Source organism: Chrysemys picta, chromosome 9 (genome assembly GCF_011386835.1).
Source record: "Chrysemys picta bellii isolate R12L10 chromosome 9, ASM1138683v2, whole genome shotgun sequence".
NCBI classification, from domain to species: Eukaryota; Metazoa; Chordata; order Testudines; family Emydidae; genus Chrysemys; species Chrysemys picta.
This window is the reverse complement of record NC_088799.1, coordinates 45922393-45945145: the sequence shown is the minus strand read 5'-3', so window position 1 is coordinate 45945145 and position 22753 is coordinate 45922393. Positions and strand designations below refer to the sequence as shown.

At 43.7% G+C, this 22753-nt stretch overlaps 1 protein-coding gene across 4 annotated transcripts in view; it reads right to left on the bottom strand.

Annotated features, from left to right (window-relative positions):
• KLHL6 (kelch like family member 6) overlaps nt 1-4921 on the bottom strand; it is a 29564-nt gene extending 24643 nt beyond the window's left edge. For 2 of the 4 annotated variants that reach the window (XM_024103248.3, XM_005282466.4), the window contains exon 1: nt 4574-4920. In XM_024103248.3, the coding sequence (XP_023959016.2) occupies nt 4574-4833 (260 nt within the window). In that variant the 5' untranslated portion in view covers nt 4834-4920. Of the gene's footprint in view, nt 1-4573 lie in introns of all 4 variants that reach the window. The other 2 variants (XM_024103247.3, XM_065556069.1) reach the window with 2 other exon arrangements.
• Nucleotides 4922-22753: the final 17832 nt, after the last annotated feature.

The window sequence follows — 22753 nt, the reverse complement described above, 5'->3', positions numbered from 1 at the left end:
TGTTGTGTTTCAAGGGAAAGACACTTGCACAATCTTAATCCTAACAGAGTATTTTGTGAGGGGATATAAACCACAGAATTACCTAAGAGCCATCTAGATGCACTTTGCTTCCTCATTGCTGTTTGATGATCATGCACATTTATCTTCCTTTAATCTTTTAATCCATCTTTTATTTTTGAGCCTCTCTTCCAGCAGTTTTCTTCTGTAAGGTGAATTTACTACTGGTGAATGGTTTCTCACTCCCATGTAATTCTGGTTTATGGACTTTAAATACTTGCTGATTATCCTGATCTTGGTCACTGAGTTCAGATATCGCTTAGAGGCCATGTGCCAGATTCCAAAGAAGTTGCAATCACAACAGTAAGATTAGAAGTACCTGAGCCTGCTTTTGACTAGAGCCAGAGGAAAACATGTGTGAGTCTCAAATGTAATTCTATCTGCTGTTAACCCTGAATGCCAAATCTTTCTAGATTAGAGAGGACTACATATGATGCAATGTTAGGAGGACAGTGTGTCATGAGAAGTGAATAATTGTCTTGAGGGCCGAAGTCTTCACGGCCTGAAAAGGTGTGTGTTTCTGGGGGCATAATGAACATAGATTAGCTATCGCTCTGTAAAACCCTAGTGGACACAAGGTGCTGTAGTTTTTACCTCAAAATACCTAGGTGAGGTGAGCCACAGGCAGGGCCTATGCTATTGACCTCTCCTAGCTACACTGCAGTAAAAGTGACCTGCACCTAGTCTCCACTGGGATTTTACAGCAAGGTAACCAACCCACGTTAGTTATCCTGCTGTGTATGGTAGGGAAGACACAGCCTTTGAGCAAAAGGCTTGGGCAGATATGATATTTTAAGGAATGGCCACATTCTCATTTTCACTGCACTAACATCACAGCTATTTAGCATTTTTCTGTTCACTGATTTCTACTATGGTCCAATCTTTCTCCCATTAAAGTCAATGGCAAAACAGCAATTAAAGTCAACAGGAGCAGGAATTAGGCCCTCATTACATCTGTATTTTTCACTCTGTCTTGCTATAGTGGGGTGTTGTACTCTGATGAGACTAAATCTGGGGTATTGCAAGCAGGCAGGCATTTGGGAACAAAAGCACCCGGCACACACTACAGAGAGAGGAGTTCTGTACAAAAAGGTAAAGAATTAAGGGGCACATACTGCAAGTGTGGGTGGTGGAAATGCTTCTCATGTGAGTGAGAAACTGTCTGTTGTCCTAGGATGCAGCTGTTCTGTGCCCTCACTCCTGTATCTCATAGATCTGTGACTGCGGTCTTGTGGTAAGTGGGCACTGGCAGTCAAGGGAGGCACAGCTCTGATCTCACGTACATCATCATCATGAAACTGGAGTAACTCAGTGGAGTTACAGAGGCTTTCCACTCCCATAGGTGAGTTCAGGACCTTGCTTTTGGATTCTTGCCCCAGCTGTGACACTGACTCACTGATCTTGGACAAGTTGCTGAACCTTTCTGTACCTGTCCTCTAATCTTTTAAAATGGGGGTGGTAATACTTCCCTCATCTGCCTCATGAGGGAGGTGGGCAGGAGACTTGTTCACTGTGTGTGATGTGTGCTGACACTCTGAGCTGAAAGGCACTGGGCAACACCGCATCACTGTTCCCTGAAAGTTATGGGAGGAGTGGGGGGGAAGTGATGTAACAAAAAGGAGTGCTGGCCTTTCTTACAGCACCCCTACTGTGGCCAGTCTCTCCCCACTTGACTGACAGATGGAGAGATATATCCCCAGTCAACTCTGCCTCCCCCATACTTGCAGGGTCCATTGTACCCCCAGGGCAGTAACTTCCACTGGGCCTGGGTAGGCATGAGGAGAAGAAGTTCAGGATCAGTAGATAGTTTGAGCTTCCTGTCTGCTTTGGAGGTTCCAACTGCAGAGCTCCTGCTCCTCACCCCCTTCCATGCCATTGTCTTCAGGCTCTTTGGGATGGGTCAGGCTGGTGCAGAACTCCCCTTTGCGGGATTGAAGGGCTAACATATACCTCCGGATTTTCCTCATAATTACGTGGGGGGATGATTGTAGGTATTTATATATCTGTGTGCATGTATAGATACTGCAGATCTACACATACAGGAGAAGCGGTGCTTTCATTGCTTGAGCACATGGTTTAAAGTCAGAATGCCTGGATTCTAATCCCCACCATGGCCCTGATTTTCTGGTGTCCTTGGCCAAGTCACTTAGCCCAAAATTTTCAGAAGTGGCCACTAAGGAGGGATGCTTCTCTTTTCTGGTGCCCAACCCAGTGAGCCACCAGAGGCCTGACTTTCAGAGATGCTGAGCCCCTCTCGGAAATAAATGGAGCCTTAGGACTACGGACATGCCGTGACAGCTACATTAAGGCGTGCAGCAACTGACTTGCACACCTGAGGCTGTCCAAAATGGCATCCTCCATGCGGCGTGACCTCACACGAATACGGTGCACGCTAGGTCATGTGATGCAGAGGATGCCATTTTGTTCTACAAAATGGTGTTCTCTATGGGGGCCAGACAGAAGCATCCTGTAGGCCACCCGCGGGACAGTGCACTCCTGGTTGGGAATGCAGGGCATACTTGGCAGACATGGACGGCACGCCACTGCTTTGGACTCAGATTTTCAAAAATGGGTGTCTAAAGTAAGGCTTTCAAGTCCAAATTTAGATACCCAGGAAATGGGAGCTGCAGTGTGCCCAGCAATTTTGAATATCAAGCCACTTAGGTGCCTAAATTTGGACTCGCAAGTGTAAGATTAAGCACCCATGTTTGAAAACCTTGGCAAATTTTGGGCTCCCCCAACTACAGGGTGCTTCTGAAAATGTTGACCTTAACCTCTGTGGACCTGTTTCTTCACTGCCATGTGCAAATCAGGTGTAAAATGCTACTATTCTGATTTGGTGCCCTCTTTGCATCATTAACTTTGTGCAGCAGAAGTGAAGAATTAAGGCATGTTTCAGGATACAGAACTCCATCAGAAGCATTATGTTATGCATGCTCTTCAATAATAACTGAGGAAGGACTAAAGGTTGATACCTCTGCCTGGCCTCCGCTCAACCCCTGTTTAAAGTGTGAATTTACTATTAATTATTTATATTATGTTAGCACCCAAAATGTGCTAGGCCCTATACAGACCTAAAGACCCCAATTCAGCATGACAAATCAGTGAAATCCCAGCACAGGAATAATTCTGGAATCTATTTGCTCCTTGCAGACATGCAACATCCAATGAACCCTTGTGAGATACATCAACAAAGGCCTCATAGGCTTTTAGTTTCTTGGGGTATTTGTCATTGCTGTTAACATGACAGCACCCCGCCAGTATTCACCCTCTTTTTATTGGGTCATCTTTGTGACATGTCCCAAAGGGCTGAGGGTGCATCATAGACCCAAGGGGCATTTCATCCTCCCAAAGTCCTCTGCCAACAGCAGGTGACTGGCTGACAGCAATCAGCTCTTTGCTATGCTGACAGCCGCTCGTGTTGCACTGGGGCTCACTCTGGCTGGAGGGATCTGTAATCCCCTGATAACACACAATACTTTTTTAACAGTTAACCATTTTTTCAGTTACATTATTTTAATTGTTTGTTTCTTTTCCCTTTTCCATATGGCACTACTTTGAGAAACACTGGGGCATTGCTTTTAGCTGCATGAGTTTCACATGTAAATATTATTTTGTATTATCTTTAGTATCAGATGCCTAAAATAGCACTTCTCTTGTGATTTCTGTGAGTAAAATTTACTAAGCCTCCATGAAACTGGCACTTCCTACTCATATTACAAATGATCACAGATTTGTTTCCCTCCAGTTTCCATTGTAGTCAGTCAAGAGGCAATCTCAACAGTTAAAAAAAAAAAAGTTCCCAGCCATGCAAATGTGAAGGTCTAAATGATGATGGAAAATGTGTGATAACCAATACTGTGTTTCTCCACAGGTCTCAAATTTGTTCCTTCCAGTGAGTAGCAGAAAGTGGGCAGTTCACTGTGGTTTTAAAAGAACTAAAGGTGTAGTCTTTGGGTCTTTTAAAAATTCTTTCACATAGGGGGTTCCCATCTCTCAACTGATTTTACAGGAATCCTGGGAAAGACAGGAAATAGGACACACATCCTCTTTCTTTCTCAACGGGTTTATAGAATATGTGCTCTACCTCATAGTAGTAGTGGGGGGGGGGGAGACAACTTCCAGAAATGAAGTCACGCTAAAATAAAACTACTCCATGATCGCAATGAATCTTCCTCTTTGCCTTATACACAGATGCATTCAATGAGGGGTAAGCACCAACAATGCTCAGAATATTTGGCTAAGATTTTATTCTTCCATCGCTTCACCCGCCAACTGTTTTCCTTCCGTTTGTCTGTCTCAAGTAGACGTGACAAATGTTGGTACATAAAAATCCAGTGTTTGACACTGTTGATTTCCTAATTTAAGGCTCCCACTATCAAAGGAGGTAAAGGAGTTAGGGGTCCAAAACCCACTGAAAGTCAGTAGGAGCTGGGCATCCAATGTTAGGCTCCTTAGAAATTCCCAGACTAAATGTACTGAGTGAAAAAGGCTTTTGTTTTTAAAACTGCCTTACCTGAAATAATTGCTTGCTGCAGCAAGGACCACACGGTGGCAAGAGAATTCCATGCTGTCCACACACAGGATGACGTCCGTGAGAGAGTTTTCCAGCCTGAGGTTCTCCAGGCCATTCTGAAGCACCATAGAGAGCCCAGTGTCATCAAACTTAACCTTGTCACTGCTTGAGACTTCCACAAGTTCCCCCATCTTCCTGGAGCACTCATTGTCCAAAGAGACCAGAGGTTCTTCAGAACTTTTCTCCACCATGTCCCCCATGTTTAAACCAGCACTGTGTCATTCCGTTGGGGCTTCTCTCTAAAAGAGTTCCTAAGCTTCAGATGAGTTACACTGCCGAAGTTAAGCGGATTTCCTGTCCAGGGCTCTCCGCTTATCTACAGCTGTCACACACACATAACAGGAAGCCTTGCACTTTCTCATCCTGTTAACACAAACAAAGGCTGGTGGCGGGGGGGGGGGGGTGTCTGTGAATTTCAGGCAATATCAGCATGCTTAGAAAAGACTTAAGATGCTTCTGAATGTGAGAAGATTACAGGTGATGGGGAAGACCTCTCTCCTATCCTGAAACTGGCCCTTTATTATTATTATCCGGATCTACTTATCCAAAATGAAAGGTGCACTTTATGGATACCAGGTCCCATCCACTGGCAGTGAAACTTCTGTTGTCAGACATAAATTCTCACTTTTACAATTACACAATTTATCATTTTAAATGCTAATACCTGAGCTGACATCTATAACGTGTTTACTTTATACTCACATATTCAAAAATACCAACTGATGGGTACTGCTGCCCCTCGTTAGGTAATAGATGCTGTACATCAGCAATATTTCATTTTTAGTTTCTATGTGAAGAAGCATTTGAATAAACAAGAGATATATGGGGCTAGATCCTCAGTTGATATAAATTGGCATAGCTCTCTCAAAGTCAATGGACAGTGTCAAAGAGCCCACATTTGATGATCTTTAAGGTAAATTATGTCTTATCTTTTTTTCTCCCTTCAGCTATCTGAAAATGGGGGCTGAGGGGGAGAATGGCAGTTGTAGGGGTAAGGAACTCTCTGAGGGAGAGCTATGGTAGGTTATCTAAATGGCTGCACTTTAGAGTGTCTAAAGCAGTGGTCCCCACACTTTTCAGGATCGTGCCCCCTCTTACCCCTGTCCACGCCCCCCCTCCCAAACCAGGACTGTTCCGTGGGAGTGGGGGGGGGCATGGACAGGGGTAAGGAGGCTGAGGTTGGGGCCTCAGCTGGGAGTGGGTCTGGGCCTGGGAACAGAGCTGTGGCCAAGGCTGGGGCCGGGGCCAGGTGCGGGGCCGGGTGCAGGGCCATGGCCTGACCAGTCGGGGGCTGTGGCTGGGGGCAGGCTGGGCACAGGGCTGGGAGCCAGGGCCACAGCTGGGGGCAGAGCCGGAGCAGAGCTGGGAGCAGAGTGGAGCTATGTGGTGCTCCTTCCCCTACCCCTGGATAGGTGCTTTTTTAAGCATTTTTATAAATCTAAATAAATCAATGGAACTGGGCTGACTGAAGAGCTGGCCCATAAAGCACAAGAAAATCTCAATAAAGGGTTACCCGGTGTTTTTTCACTTTGTAAATTCCTCAGTTTATATTTTGCTATTATGAAGCTGCGGGGCTGGACCATGGAATAGCTTATTAGTTTCTTTGTGATACAACCTTTAAATTGTTATTCAGCTGTCCTCCTTCACTGTAGACCCTTGGATAAAAGACACTTAACTCAAATCTCTGAATAATAATGATAAATCTACAAAAGGAAGTAAAGAAAAGAATTGGAACTTGAGATTTGTAGATTCTATTCCCAACCCTACCACTCATATGCCAATAGATCTTGAGCAAGTTAGTTAACCTGTCTGTGCCTCAGTTTCTCCACCTATAACATGGGTATAATACCTAACTTTCATGGCTATTAAGGTTTAATATTTTGTAAAGTACTTGGAGAGCTTACGCATACACATTGTTGTTTCACTGTGTTCCCTCATCTGCCTATACGCACCTATTGTCTCCTGGCTTATACCCAGATTGCAAGCTCCTTGGGGCAGGGACCATCTTTTGGTTCTGTGTTTGTACAGCAGCTAGCACAAGGGGGTCTTGGTCCATGACTGGGGTTCACATGTGCTACGGTAATACCAATAACTGTATATATAGATACACACACAGAGTGTTGTTATTTCACTATAAATAGTGCTATTGGTTTCAAATCATCATTCATTAAAGGGCTGCCCAAAGAACTGCCCCTCAATCCCTCCAAAAGGAAGTATTCACACTACACTATCTTCTAGGTACGTAGACATCCAAAGTATTTTTTCCTTTTCAGATTCACACAGGAGATAATACAGTGGCAGCTTTACTGGGGGTCCATAGGTACAATTGCACCCACAGAAATCAGTCCCAGTTTAACTAATGTGCAGAGGGTGCACTTCCATGGGGCTCCCATCCCAGACTTGGCCCAGCTGCCCCTCCATCATGACGGAGGGCTGGCCGGGCCAAATTTGAGTGAGTGGTGTTTTGGCCCTGTGCACCAGACACAACACCTGGAGTGAGAAGCTGGGTCCAACCCCACAGGACAGAAGGCACAGCTGTGGAGTGAGTGCAGGGCAGGTTCAGTCTCCAGCATCTCTCCTTCCCCAGGGCCTCCCCTTCCCACTGGGCTGGGATTAGGGATGCTGTGTCACAGCGTAGGCTACTGCTGCAGGTGGTTGGTTCCCCTTCGGCAAGGCAAGAAAGTGGAGACGTGCACCCACTGAATTGGGAGGCTAAATCTGCCCCTAGGATAATGCAGGAATAATAGATACTTGGATGCATTTTGAGCATGGAACTAGTTGAGCATTAAATCACTACATCCTAGAGTCCCAGTCTTAGTCAAGCTGTCAGGCAACTGATGGAACAGATTAATACATTCAGTGTGTCTTCTTGCTTTAGCATATCAGGGACACCAGAGGAGCCCAGAAGTCCAGCCAAGAGGGAACAAGAACCAAATAAGTAAAGTTGGCTGAATTTTTTCATTTACAGTATTTTTTGATGAAAAAAGATTTTTTCCAAAACTGAAAACTTTTCTGAAAAGCTTTGTTGTTGGGGGGGTGTTATTTTTTTAATTCTTTTGTCAAAACCAAAATATTTTAGAATTTGAAATTTTGAATTTTGAAATTTCTAATTTTTGAAATTGTAGTGTTTTGTTTTTTTCACCTTCCTCCCCCTTGTTTCCTTTTTTTCCCCTTTATTCCTTTCTGTCACTGAATGCAATAGGATGAATGATGTCTAGGGGGTTTTCTACTTCCTTTTCTCTTTTGCCATAGTAGCTTTTCCAAAGTAGAGGAAGGTTTGAAAAGTTACCCAGTACCAGAGTTAGTTTCCTTTTTCCAGATCCTCTTTTGAAGAGTCATCATCATTTAATACATTCTCTGATTCAGTAAATACACCAGAAGTTCACTAATTTCCCCTAGCAACAGGAGAGTCTCATTGAGAATTATTTTATTTTGAATATATATATATAATGTGTATATAATGCCTGCATCTGTAACTTTCACTCTATGCATCTGGAGAAGTGAGATTTTTACCCACGAAAGCTTATGCCCAAATAAATCTGTTAGTCTTTAAGGTGCCACCAGACTCCTTGTTGATTTTATTTTGAGTTACCAAGTAAGAGACAAATTCTCTTCCTGCCTCTGTAGTACCTGACAGCAACATGGGTGTGGCTTCCCCTCAGGAGAGGAGAGGATTATGGAGTGCACACCAGGAGCTAAACTGTATGCAACTCTGTGCCCCACAGGGCACAAGAGGTTTGAGGCAGGATAGGAGCAAGCTGAGGAAGAAAGGAGTCAGAAGACTCACTGCTACACAGATCCCCTCAGAGCTCTTCACTTGTCCTTCTATCCAAAGTCTGTGCTAAGGTCAAAGATAGAGTTGGTTGGGAAAGGGAAAACTTTCCCTTTTTGACACTGAATACAATAAAGGGAGTGATATCCAGGGTTTTTTTGGTTGTTGTTTTTCTTCTTCCATTTTTCCTTCTGCTACTTAAGCTTTTCCAAAGTTGAGGAAGTGTCACAAACAGTAGCAAACTTAAAAATGAAAAACCCAACCCTCTACATAATTCATTGTATTGGTGCCAGGAAGGGAGAGAATTAAAATGGGAAACTTTTTTGAAATTTTTCAGGGGAAAAATGTGTGGTTTTGAACCCTGCAAAATGGAAACTATTTCAAAAATGTTTGGATTCCCCCCCCCCCCGCTCCTTTTTTTTGTCCAGCTCTAAAGAGAAGGCCTGAAGATGCTTAGACATTAGAATCCCTAATCGGAAGAACTTTAAGAATGGCATTTCTCTTTGGAGGCCTTCATGAACAAGAAGATGAAGACTGGTAAGGGTGATATATTGAGAAACCTATTTTGTTTGTAAGACTTCTGCTATTAAAAATCTGCTTTTTAAACATTCTGTGCTTTTAATTGAAACTGAACTGCATTGCTTTGATTGCCTGACCTGCACTCTGTCCACCAATCCATCTCTGCCAGAGTTACCACTAAAATTCCAAACCTCTGAGCCTCTTTAAACAGACTCCAAGGAGATGTTTCATTCTTTCCTCTCCAATGTGGAATAGATTCCCCCCAAAATTACTGCTTTGAGATGCAGGACAGGCAATATTAGGCCTTAGACTTTGACAGGTTTAAGATCCAAGGACTAGGAACAGAGCGAAAGATTTTGAAAGCTAGCTGGAGGATTTAGCCACAAAATCCAATTGAAAGTAATGGGAGCTGGGTGGCTAAATCCTGTCATTGGCTTTGAAAAATCTCAAATAGGAACTTTATAGCTATGGGGAACTGGGAAATCCTCCATTTCAATGGGATATGACACTTGTTTCTAACCTTGATAAGCACACTTTGAATCTGTGACAATGTTATTTACAGAAATGGTGTTTTAGTGCATTTTTAGGTTTCCAAAATGCATTAGTTGTTTTTCTCTCTCCTTCCAACAAGGTCTGTAGAATTGGACCCATGGTATTAAAGGAGTCTGACTTTACAAACAGAAGGAAATGAACAATAGTGCTGAGACAGGGCTAAACTTTGGGTGGCCCTTGTGCAGGCTGCAAGGGTGGAGAGAAAGGAAGCCAGAAATCTCCCTCCTCTTCTCCCCTATCTGCTGCATTCATTGTCTGTCATTTCTGCATAATCCTACTCATTCTTTATTTGCTCCTTCATGATCTCAGAGCAGAAATGAAGCTGTTGGGGTTGCTGTTGCTACTTCTTGTGGCTGTGAATTCCTCTCCTCTTAGGCCCCATCCGTGTCACTAATACGCAGTATTGCCAGCTCCACGTGTTCAAAAATCATGAGTCAGTCCCATAAAAATCATGTTTAAAAATCATGATATTTGAACCATAATAAAGGTGAGATTATTTGTATTTCTCTTTAGGATTCCCATTGTCATACTTTTCTCTATGCCATGAGGGCTAGAAACTTCATTTTCTTTTAAAATGAAAGCTGAGATTCTCATGTAAGCACGTGAGCCCAGAGGCTGGAGCTTTAAGAAAAACACCAAACATTGCAAGACTTGTAGTTAAATTGCCAGGAGGAGCAACAGTGAATACGGCCTTTGGGTTTGGGTCCCATTAACATTACAAAATGAAAACAATGCCACAGCTATGTCAGTGGAGAACAGTGATGTTACTAGCTCACCAACCATTATGGGGGACACAGGGAAGGCCCTAGCAGCTTCGGCCATGTTGAATTGCATTAACATTGAATGGTATCTCCATACCATTCTTATCTCTGTCTGTGCCATTGCCAATACATGTGCTGTATCTTTAACTGTTACAAATCTTATCTTTTCTACCATGCAGCTCTCCTCTATTTCCTCATCACAGTAAGAGTCTGCCTTTATAGAAGTGCTTCATCGTGCCAGAATCCCTTGGTCCATGAGGAAAGACTCACACCAAATTAAGTGATTGGCTGTTCATGCTTTGTCATTACTTGCATGGGCACTAGTACCATCAGCCAGTAACATAGAGCTGAGAGGCAAATGCTGTGTTTTCAGATGACTGTAGATTATTGGAACAAAATAATCAAAGAGCCATTTTTAAGATCTCTGAAGCCATCCAGATACTTGGTTTTGCTTTGATCTCTTTAAAGCAAGCTGGTTATTAATGGTTTAACAGATCACCAGTAATTTCAATGAACGAGACCCTGTTATGAGATCCTAGACCACTACAGTGAAATATTCCTTAATCCTGCCCCATTCTTTCTGTGCTTACTTTCTAGTAATGGCTTCCAAAAAGAGCTGTCTCTTTTTGGCCTTCATAACTTGCTCTGGCTGCAGTCCTTCTTTTCTCATGAATTAACTAATTGCCATTTAAATGAATCTGTTAATTTGGTGGAAACTGAGATGATCCAGATTTTTTTTTCACTTACTTAATTGGCCTCTCAGAGTTGGTAAGACAACTCCCACCTGTTCATGCTCTCTGTATGTGTGTATATATATATCTCCTCAATATAGGGAGGAGATATATATACTATATAGTTCCATTCTATATGCATCCGAAGAAGTGGGCTGTAGCCCATGAAAGCTTATGCTCTAATAAATTTATTAGTCTCTAAGGTGCCACAAGTACTCCTGTTCTTTTTGCGGATACAGACTAACACGGCTGCTATTCTGAAACCTGAGATGATCCAGTCAGTACTGGAGAGCTGCTGAGTTCCTTGCCTGTGTTTTCGATAGGTTTGACCCAATATTCACTAACTGAAAATAGGAAGTCTCCATTTTAACCAGGGGGAAACTGATGGGATTTTTGTAGGGGAATTGTTTTTAAAATTACACCTGAAACTTGTGGACCCAGCTTTATACAAACTACTAGTAAATTGGCTTCTCTGAGTTATCTTGGTGTCCTTTCATAGTTTACTCTTTCTAACCTGGAGTCACTGTCCATTTTATGACCCGATTCTTGAGCCTTGTATTGAGATAGTATCTGCACCATTCCTCTGGTCATTGTCTGAAGTTGTCAGGCAATTGTGCTTTTGTTGGTGTGGGCACTAACTTGCTCTGCCCCAAATTGTACCTCATTTTGGCCCCTCCTCCTCACTTTTGAAAAGCGCACAACTTTTTTTTTAAAGTATAAGTTAGCACTGCCAGCCCTACCTATATTCCCTTTCCTTCCCATCTGTTTGTTTATGCTTGTATTTTAAGAGGTTCTTATTGCACAGTGTTTGTTTTATTCAGTTGTATGGCACTCAGAGCACTTTGGGTGGGGAGAAGTGCTGCTATAGAAATAAAATATATTGTTTTCACATTTAAAGAAGCAGAATAGTATTATTAATTGCTTTACTTGTAGCACGGTAGCTCCCAGAAGCCACATTTAGAACCAGGACAATTGTGCTGAGTTCTGTACAGTCAAAGTCTTTTACTCTGTGTTTGAAGAGTTTACCATCTAAGAGAAGATGCAACAGTGGGTGGAAAGAACAGGGGTATGCAGAGGTAGATCAGGGAAACAGTAATAAGAAAAGTGGGCCAAATATATGATAGCAGATGTCCCTACCTACCAGCCTTCCTCACAGAGTGGTCTGTCCCTTCTCCTGGGAGGAGGAGGTTCTTTTCTCTATTCCTTTGACTTGCTACAGATTCTTGAGGAGGAGACATAGATTCTCCCCTTCCCTAGGACTTTTAGGGCACTGGGTCTTTAAAAGAGAAGGAGCAGCAGTGCAGTCCCCATCCCCTGTGATATGAGAGGCTAATTGTGTGGGCCTTCTACTTGCAAACAGGAAGAGAAATGAGATCCTTAAAGTGAGGCCCACTTTTTAAAAAAGAGTGCAGCCATCTTTTGTTTTAAACTAGTCCTCAACATAAAGGTGGCTCTTCAAACAATTTCTGCATTATGTGAGTCACAAACAGGCTCTCTCTTTAACATCAGGCTCCCTCCTGCTTTAATTTATTTAAATACATAAATAACAAGCTGTCCTGGACACTTGTAGGGTTGCCAGCTCTCCAGGATTGTCTTTAAGAGTCCAGGAATTAAAGATTAATCTTTAATTAAAGATTATGTTATGTGATGAAACCTCCAGGAATACATCCAACTAAAACTGGCAACCCTAGATGCTGGTCTAGTGCTAGCTGCCATGGCATCTATTTGGATTTGAAAGCAGCTGTTTCTCTCCCAGTTGCTGGAACATGGCCACTTATGTGTGAATAGTTCTTCCTCCAAATAAATGACACCTCTGATCTCTATAAGTGAACAGGAAGAGTTCATAGAATCATAGAATATCAGGGTTGGAAGGGACCTCAGGAAGTCATCTAGTCCAACCCCCTGCTCAAAGCAGGACCAATCCCCAACTAAATCATCCCAGCCAGGGCTTTGTCAAGCCTGACCTTAAAAACCTAGAGGCCACACTCGGAAAAAAGAGGACCGTTGTCCTCAAGAATGGTTTGATTTTGTATTCCTTGTGCACCTCAAACTTTCATTGAAGTCTGGTTCTGGCCCCAAGAGTGAAATGTCAGAAAGACAGCTCCAATAAGGAAAATAAGTACTGCTTTGCCACCTGTTTAGTGACTGAGTTGACCACGTTCACCAGAACAGGGATTGCAGCTCTTCGGATATAGGGTGACCATATTTCCCTATGCTGAATACAGGACACCTGATAAAATTACTCGTATTCATGCAAGTTCAACGGCAATCAATCAGAACTATGTAGTGCAAACGTTCAAATTAACATCAAGTTGGCTGAGCCCCCATTAAAAATAAATACGGCGTAGTTGGATTTTTTAAATTTACCTTCTTATCTTTAAGGCTTTAGATTTTATACAGGGAGGGGTAACACACACAACCCCCACCCCCACCCAGCGCTCTCCGCCCTCCATGCCTGGCTGGGCCCTTGGGACAGACCCACCTCTCCTGGTACCTGGCGCCGCGTCTTCCTTAGACAACACGTTGAGGGGAGCATGTAGGATCACATGCCCCCCTCCCCAGATTTCTGCCAGGGTTCACACCAGAATGTGGCCAGCAGCAGCCTTTCATCACTGTGCAGGAGGGAAGGGATGGGAGCTGCTTCCAGCAGCAGGGGAGGAGGAGGGGGAAGGGATGACCTGGCCCATGTCTTTGCAGAGCTCATCTCTTCCCCCACTCGCCCCCTGTCCCCTGTGGCTGGAAGCAGCTTGTCCCTTCCTGCCCACACATGTCAAAAGGCAGCTAACACCTCCAGGCTGCTGCTGATCACCGACATAACCCAATCGCCTCTTGTCCCCCGGCTACATCGCGGGCAGGAAGGGGTGAAGCCCTATGGATGCATTGTGCACCAGGGCCCAGGGAACCTGACTGCAGGGGCTTCAGCAAACTTGGCCAGAGACATGGCTCAGCTTCTCCTCTCCCCCCTGCCCCTGCTGTCCCCCCCCCCGCCGCCCCTGCTGCCCCCCGCCGCCACTCCAGAGCTTAGCTGAGGGGCAGAGAGGCTGCCCTGTCCTGTGCCCGTGCTGTGCGGGGCTTTGGTACATGCGGGGCTCGGCTTCTCTTGGCTGGCACCCCAGCCCACAATGTCTTGGGCTTTCCCAGGGTGCCTGTCCAGCCAGAGGCAGTGGGGGAAGGAAGGAGGCTGCCAGCCAGGTTGTTGGTGAGCTGAGAACTCCGACCAGGGGCTGGTTCTCTGCACAGTGCTGGGAGCGAGGCACGCCCTGCCAGGGGGGGATATGTAGGAGCAGTGGGGTTGCGGGGGCAAAGGATCAAAGCAGGGAGAGGACAGTGAGAGGGGGAACACGTAAAGGGCTGATGGGTGGGCAGCAGAGGTGAAATGTAACTGGCTGCTGCCTGGCGCCTGCCCTCACTCACCAGTCACAGCAGCTCACAGCGCGCAGCCAGTATCATCCAGAAACGGGATGGGGGGCAGGGCCCTGCTGGCTGAGTGCTGGCACGCAGCAGGGGCTGAGCTGATGGACCAGCACGGGGAGCAGCTGGCCATGTGCACTGCATCTTCACCCCACCACCAGCCTTCTACACCCACCCCCTTCATCGGCCACTGGACACCCTCACTCACTGCTGGTAGGGCGGCTGGCAAGCAGGGATCCGGCCAGCAGCAGTACCCACCAGTACTGATGGCAGGGGAAGACAGAAAGTACGGGACAATTGGCCTGTTTTTAAGAAAAAGTCAGGATACCTGCAGGAGGGTTTAAATACAGGACTGTCCCTTTAAAAACAGGATGTCTGGTCACCCTATTCATATGAATAAAAGACGGTATGTGTAAAAAGCTGTAAATGGAGGTGCTTGCAGTTTGTGATGAAATATATGAAGGTTTGACATTTCAAGAGGGAGTGTGATGTAAATGAGGGGAAGGGATGCTGATACAACTGAACCCCAAACCACAGGAAACGCACCCGCTTTCAGATTTCATGGCAGAGCTGCAGATCAATCTTGTGCTGAGTTTTAAGTTTAATTACTGTTTGTAAACCTCAGCCAGTTCTGAGCAAACTTACCTGTGTGCCACTCTGTACCTCGTAGCAGCACCCTGGAACCCCCATATTCACCCCGTCATATAATTATGATATATTTCATACAAAGCATGCCATGTAAGATATCATATGGAAGGTCATGATCTGCTGACACCCATTGTTCTGTCAAAATATGTATATCGTTAGTGTGTATGAAGTTATGAGATTTTGCTGTATGGTTGTTACTAAAATATGTTGTAAATTTGAGAGCCTTCACTGCTAGGTGGTGATGCACTCCCAGGAAGATGCTAAGTGACCATTAATCAACAGGAGAGTTATAAACAAGGGATTTAAAATACTGTAATAGGGCTGCCCAAGCATCACACAATGGAGGATTGCTCAACCCTGTGACTCAGCAAAGCTGGGTGACCATATTTCCCTGTGCTGAATACAGGACACCTTGTAAAATTGCTCGTATTTAACAGCAATCAATCAGAACTATGTAGTACCCCCCCATCGCAACATGCTATTAAAACTCCAGAGCCCAGAAGGGGGCCTCAAGGGTCTGGGGGGGGGGGGGAGCGGCCTTAGGCATAGATGTAGTATTACTTCTATTTTGGGGGGCCAGGGGCCAGCAGGGCTCAAGCCAGCTCCACATGGCAGATCTGGTGAGGGAGTGCCACCTTCACCCCCTGACTCACCTCAGGAGTCCACCCAACTTGTCTTGGTTGTGACGGGAGGGAGGCACAACCAAAAATTATAACTCAAAGGTGGGGGGGGTTCAGCTCAAAAAGTTTGAAAACAGGTCAGGGTGCATGGAGAGGGGTAGCTAGGAGCTGTGTGTGGGTGGGAGGAAGCTCAGGGTGCAGGGAGGGGGGTAGCTAGGGGCTGTGTGCAGGCAGGGGGGGTAGCTAGGGCTGTGTGTGGGCAGGGGGTAGCTCAGGGTGCAGGGAGCAGTCCCTGTTCCCTGAGGGCTCTGCCAGCCCCATCCCTACGGCTCTTACCGGCTGCGGCTGCATGAGAAAAGGGGGCTGGGAGCTGAGGTGTAGCCAGCAGGAGAGGCAGGAACACCATGGCTGCCTGCTCCATGGCACCTGCCAGAGGAGCAGTTGCCCCACACTGCCCGGCTCCAGCTTTCTGCCTCCAAACTGGCCAGAGGGCAGAGAGAGAAGGAGGTGTGGGGGGTGTGGAGCTGCCCCCGGGATACGCCTTCACGTGCACTGCAGTTTGGGGTGGAACCATTCCCGGTGCCCTCCAACTCTGCCCATAGGCTCAGGGGGCTTCTGCCCCATGGAGAGCACCGGAAATCCAAGATTCAGTCCTGCAGCTCCTGCCTTCAGCCTCATGGAGGTCGCCAGGGCTCAGGCATTCAGCCCCGCGGCGGGTGCTAGGAATCAGGGCTTCAGTCCCCACCCCGCGGCTCTGGCTTCAGCCCTGTGACAGGCGCTGGGAATCAGGGCTTCAGTCCTCCCCGTGGCTCTGGCTTCAGCCCCGTGGTGGGCGCTGGGAATCGGGAACTGGGGGCTTCAGCCTCCCTGCGGCTCTGCATACAGCCCCGTGGTGGGCGCCAGGGATTGGGGCTTCAGTCCCACATCTCCAGCTTCAGCCCCAGGGCGGGCGCCAGCCACAAACAAGACACAGCTGGGGCTGCACTGACTGACCAGCACGGGGAGCAGAAAATACGGGACAGTTTGCCCGTTTTTAAAAAAAAGGCGGGACACCTGCAATAGGGCTTAAATACGGGACTGTCCCATTAAAAACGGGACGGATGGTCACCCTAAGCAAAGCCCACCAGGACATGTCTGGGCTAGTGTTTTCCAGGCACATAGACTGAGGATATAAAATAGGGGACAGTCACATCATGCTTTGGCCTTTCTTCCCCGCCCCCCCCTCCAGCCCCCCATGCTGGAAGCAGCAAGAACGCTGGAAAGACCAAGACAAACTGAGGAGGCTGGTCCCAGGCATAAAGGGGAAGCCTGTGTATTAAGAACTATAACCTACCTGCAACATCCAGTGGGGTGAGAAAAACTGCTTGATCTAAATACTGCCTTGTGTAATAAGGTTTAAGATTTAGATTGTGCACTTACCAAAGAAAATAAAAGGTAACTACCTCTAACCTTTTGTGCCTACCAGTTAAAATCACTTAAAATCTATCTTTCTGTAGTTAATAAATCTGTTTTATATTTTACCTAAAACCGTGTGTTTTGCTTGAAGTGCAGGGAAATCTCAGCTACGTTTACAAAGGCTAGTGTGCCTCCTTTCCACATTGAGGGAGGGCAGATGGGGTAATAAATTTACACTCCTCAGGTTTCTGAGCGGAGCAAGATGGTATTCCAGGCGTGCAAGGCTCGGGGCTTGGGAGATTTGCTGGTGCCTTTCTCTGTGGATGTTAGTGGCTCAGGGAGCATTTGTACAATCTAGCTAGGTGTGGGGCTTCACATGCAGTTGTGCTGAGTGATACCAGTGCCTGGAGGGGTTTGCTGTTTGTCACTAACAAAGCATTGTGAGAGAGCCCAGGCTGGAGAGTTAAAAGGGCACAGCAGTACCGTAGTTTCAGGTTGAAGGTTTGACATTTCAAGAGGGAGTATGATGTAAATGAAGGGAAGGGATACTAATAAAACTGAAACTTCAATTTGTGAATCTTGTCTACTGTGTGATAAACAGCTGTGTGAAGTGTTGGCAATGGAACCCCAAACCACAGGAAACATACCCAGTTCCAGATTTCATGGCAGACCTGCAGATCAATCCTGAGCTGAGTTTTAAGTTTCATTACTGTTTGTAAACCTCACCTAGTTCTGAGCAAACCTACCTGACAGATGAATTCACATCAAAAGTGAAACTCAGAAGTTTTGCCTGTACGTTGCTTTGATTCTGGCGTTCATTTGGCCCGGAGATGTGACCACAGACTCAAATGGTGTCACAGAAATGCTGGATCTGTCGTTGCCTACTGATAGAATTTCATTAGTTTATAACAAAAGTTTTCAACTCAGACAGGCTATTAAGACACATTTACAATTGCCTTGATTTGCTGAGGAGGCAAGAAGAGGGGAGGCCAATGCAATGTTCCATTTGCTATCAGAACATCACACTTAGCAACATCCAGGCCTGCACACTAGTGACTGACTCACCTCAGGCTTCTCTGTTTTGTATGCTTGAATCCGCCTTGGTGCAAACACACATGGACCAGAACCAAAGAAAAAGGTCACATGGAGCCCAATCTCACACGACTGAAGCCAAATGGAAGTTTTCCTATTCAACAAGAATAGCATCAGGCCCATGAGCCCCTGTGACTAATAATAACTTACAATTTAATCATCATTAATTATATTTAATTGCTGTCCCCAGTAGGATTGAAGTTAACTTGTGGTGCTAGTTAACTCGGGGTCACTTACATAGTTCCAGCCTCATTCTCTGAGAAACAAGGAAACCAGCTCTCCAGATATTAACACGCTTGGTCAGCTTTTTTTTATTTGGACAATCAAATCTTTGGCTATTTAATGCTTCTGGCTTCCCTTTTTGATTTAATAAAGAGTGAAAACTGCAAGCTTTGTAACTGTGGTGACTGGCTGTTGAAAGCTGCAGCAGTGTCATTGCTGGGGGAAAGTACAGGAGCAAAGAGGGGAAGGGGTGCGTGTCCAGCCATGAAGCCTAAGATATTTTTAAAAATAAACAGATAATTCTTGGTAGAACTGCCAAGTGTGTGTGTGTCTGTCTGTCTGATTCTCTACTTATGGCTTATTTCATTTTATTTTTACCTGTAGAGCTATTTTATTAAGCACTACATTATGCATTAAAGACCTTCAACTCAACAGTGAACAGAATGGTCCAGTGACAGGGGCTCCTAGGCACTATGAAAATACAAATAATCATAACAACTTAATACAATGAAAATGGATTATCATTCTTGGATAATTGTGGATTTTGGGTGTTTTGGTTATACAACTTCCAAAAAGAAACACGTTCCAGAAAGTTTATAATAACCTGTTGCAAAATAAGTGTTTTTGCTGAAGAGTGTCTCCTTTGTTTTTGTCCCCCTTTTGCAAGGAATCTAACACACTTTGGGACTTGACCTTGGGTTACATTGTTGCTCCTCATGAGCTCATTACTGGAATATCATTATGCATCCATAGTATCTATGGCTCCTAATTTCCATTAAATCCTGAAATACCTTTGTGGATTTGAGCCTTTAACCCTAACTCTGACTCTACACTAAGAAAACAGTGCAACAAAGGATGGAGTAAATGCAGTATTTCACAACTTCCATATACCTAAAGTTTTTGATAAATGTAAGTACCATAATTAAACCACAATATACACATACATATATATATATATATTAGGGCTGTCAAGTGATTACAAAAATTAATTGCGACTAATCGCACTGTTAAAACAATAATAGAATACCATTTATTTGAATATTTTTGGATGTTTTCTACATTTTCAAATATATTAATTTCAATTACAACAGAGAATACAAAGTATACAGTGCTCACTTTATATTTATTTTTATTATAATTATTTGCACTGTAAAAAAACAAAAGAAATAATATTTTTCAATTCACCTAATATGAGTACTACAGTGCAATCTCTTTATCATGAAAGTTGAACTTACAAATGTAGAATTATGTACCAAAAAAACTGTATTCAAAAATAAAACAATGTAAAATTTTAGAACCTGCAAGTCCACTCAGTCCTACCTTACCCAATTGCTCAGACAAACAAGTTTGGTTACAATTTGTAGGAGATAATGCTGCCTGCTTCTTGTTTACAATGTCACCTGAAAGTGAGAACAGGCATTCACGTGGCACTTTTGTAGCCGGCATTGCAAGGTATTTACGTGTCAGATATGCTAAACATTCGTATGCCCCTTCATTCTTCGGCCACCATTCCATCCTGAAGTAGGACTGAGTGGACTTGTAGGCTGTAAGTTTTATATTGTTTTATTTTTGAGTGCAGGGTTTTTTTTGTACATAATTCTACATTTGTAAGTTCAACTTTCCTGATAAAGAGATTACACTACAGTACTTGTATGAGGTGAATTGAAAAATACTATTTCTTTTATCATTTTTACAGTGCAAATATTTGTACTAAAAATAAATATAAAGTGAGCACTGTACACTTTGTATTCTGTGTTATTATTGAAATCACTATATTTGAAAATGTAGAAAACATCCAAAAATGTTTAATAAATTTCAATTGGTATTCTATTGTTTAACAGTGTGATTAATCACGATTAATTTTTTTGAGTTAATCATATGAGTTAACTGCGATTAATTTACAGCCCTAATATATATACACATACTCATTTTTATATTTTTCTGTGTGGGGGATACACTGTGGAAATGTAAATCTTACCAATTATCAAAATAATAGAAATATTACTAGCTTGATGATACAGAATTCTGACTTATTGTTGATCATGGTTGGAAATATATTGTAATTCAGTAGTTAGTATTTACCCTTCCTCATTGGAGAAGAGATGGACACTATTAGATTTTTTTGTATTTTGTTTGTTCAAAAAAATGTTTGTAGAAATAACAAAAATATAACTACAACCATCTAAAGAAAGAAGACATAACACAGCCATTTATTTGCCTTTTTATTGCTTCCTGTCTACAGTAATGACCTGTTCCTCATTTCACTTCCCCTATCCTTCTAAAACTACTAAAAACCCCTCTCACCTGTACATAAAAGTTAATATTCTATAGCTTAAACAGCCAAAGAGTTCTGATACCTAGTGATAATATTTTATTTTCCATTTCCTTCTAAAGATTCAGCACCCTAGTGATTATATTTATAGTAGAAAGGTCATGCAGTAAACAATGTGCTAGCACAAAGTAGTGTTTTTTGTCAGAAATCCATACTGTCTCACTAATCCTATTTTTACACTTTTTCTGCCTAATGAGGCTGCTTTTGTATTGGATAGATCTGAGGAAGGAGTAGAATCAGACTGTAAAACACAAATTCTGTATATTAAAAGCAGCAAAGTGCATTGACTTAACTACAGCATTTGAGCCTGCAAAATTCCCACTTTTGTTAAATGTGTTTTTCTAGGATCAATGTAGCTGCTATTTTCTTTCCTTTCTTCATATTACAAAGCTTTATTCAAGAGTAAAGTCCAGAAGTGACTAGGATCTGGCCCTGTATTTTGAAGGGAGCTGAAGGTAGCAGAGCATTATTTTCTTTGGAAATACTTTGGACCCAGAAATCATTCAGATTAAGGCCCCAATTCAGCAAAGCAGGTGCTTAAATCCCATTACTTCAATGCATTTCTGTACCCTAACTGTACCCTCAAACTGGGTCAGGTTGGGAATTTTGTTTGATTTGGAATTACCTATTTATTATGATTGTATAAGTCAACCAATTATACTGTTGTGCAAAAGCAGGTAAGTATTAGTTTTAATAATTAACCAGGAAAAAAATTGCTAAAGGAGTATCATTAATGTGCTTTGATTTTTGTTGTTGTCATGTCCAGCTGTCTCAAGTTGGCCAGCCACAAAATCAGTGGTCACTTCTGAAAATGTTGGCCTACATGCTTAGCACCTACTTAGATCTTTGAAAAATAATAATTAATGAAGTATTATAGAAATGAGTAATTATTAATCATTGACTTCAACTTCTTAGGCAACATACAAATACTTATTTTGAGAGAAATGCTATGGACAGCTTGAGAAATGCCAAACAAGCTTGGTAATGCAATAATAAGGGCCAACAGCAGCTAATAGCAACCCAACAAGATATTTACTGCAGGACAAGCAGCTGTAATTTCTGACAGGGATGTGTGTGGGTGTGCATGGGTGTTTGTGTGTGTGGAAAGAGAGATGACATGAAAATCACCTTTATTCACATAAAATTACATTGAAAACTATTTTAAAATGTTATAAAATCACAATATACATAAAGAAAGATATGAATGAAATAAAACACATCTTAAGCAAACATTGAACATGGGTCACTAAAGCACTATCATCACTCAGCTTACTCAAAATATTGTTAAGATGTCAAATCAACTGAAAAGTGTCCAGGTTATAAGTCAATTTATAAAAGGTGTAATCAATTCATAGCTGGGCCACCATCAGTGCGTGGAACAGCCTTAGCACGTCGTACCCCTCTACCTCAGTCACTCTCTTCTGGTGAGATTTCAGAACAACTAGTTTTGCCTGATCCAGCAGAAAGTTAGCCAGGCAGGAAACTGGGCGAATGTGAGCACTGTATCTCGCTCCCAGAACAAACAGACTGCTGAAAAGTTGCTGCAAAAAATCAACAAGAGGAATCAAATGTGGGCAATGAAGGAAAAAATGAAACACCATGCCTGAAGCTGAACAGAAAGGGCACTGTGCAGACACTGAGGGGTGATATGTTCACAAAACGATTGGTTGCTACAAGTGCTGTGCAGGACCCTCCACTGCAAGTCACTGGAGTGCTTAGACAAAGGAGGTTTATTACAGCATCCTTCAAGCCAGGGCCATAGAATCACTCAAGGACAGAGCCATCCTCCAGGTTGTATTGGGGAGATCACAGATGATGGCATAATCCTGCACCTTGCACGCACACCATCGAGCTGCTGCTTGGTCATGGCTACAAAAGGAACGTTTACTAGACACGTCCAGGAAAACAATCTGCCTGGCTGCACAAGGATCTCCTCTATGGAAGAGGAAACAATCAGTGAAGGGAACAGAGGATTCCCCACAAAAGGGCAGTCCTTGCAAAAATTCCCTGCAAATACCAGAGCAGCCCATTGAGGGAGCGCCGCCTGGAATTCAGTGAGAACCTT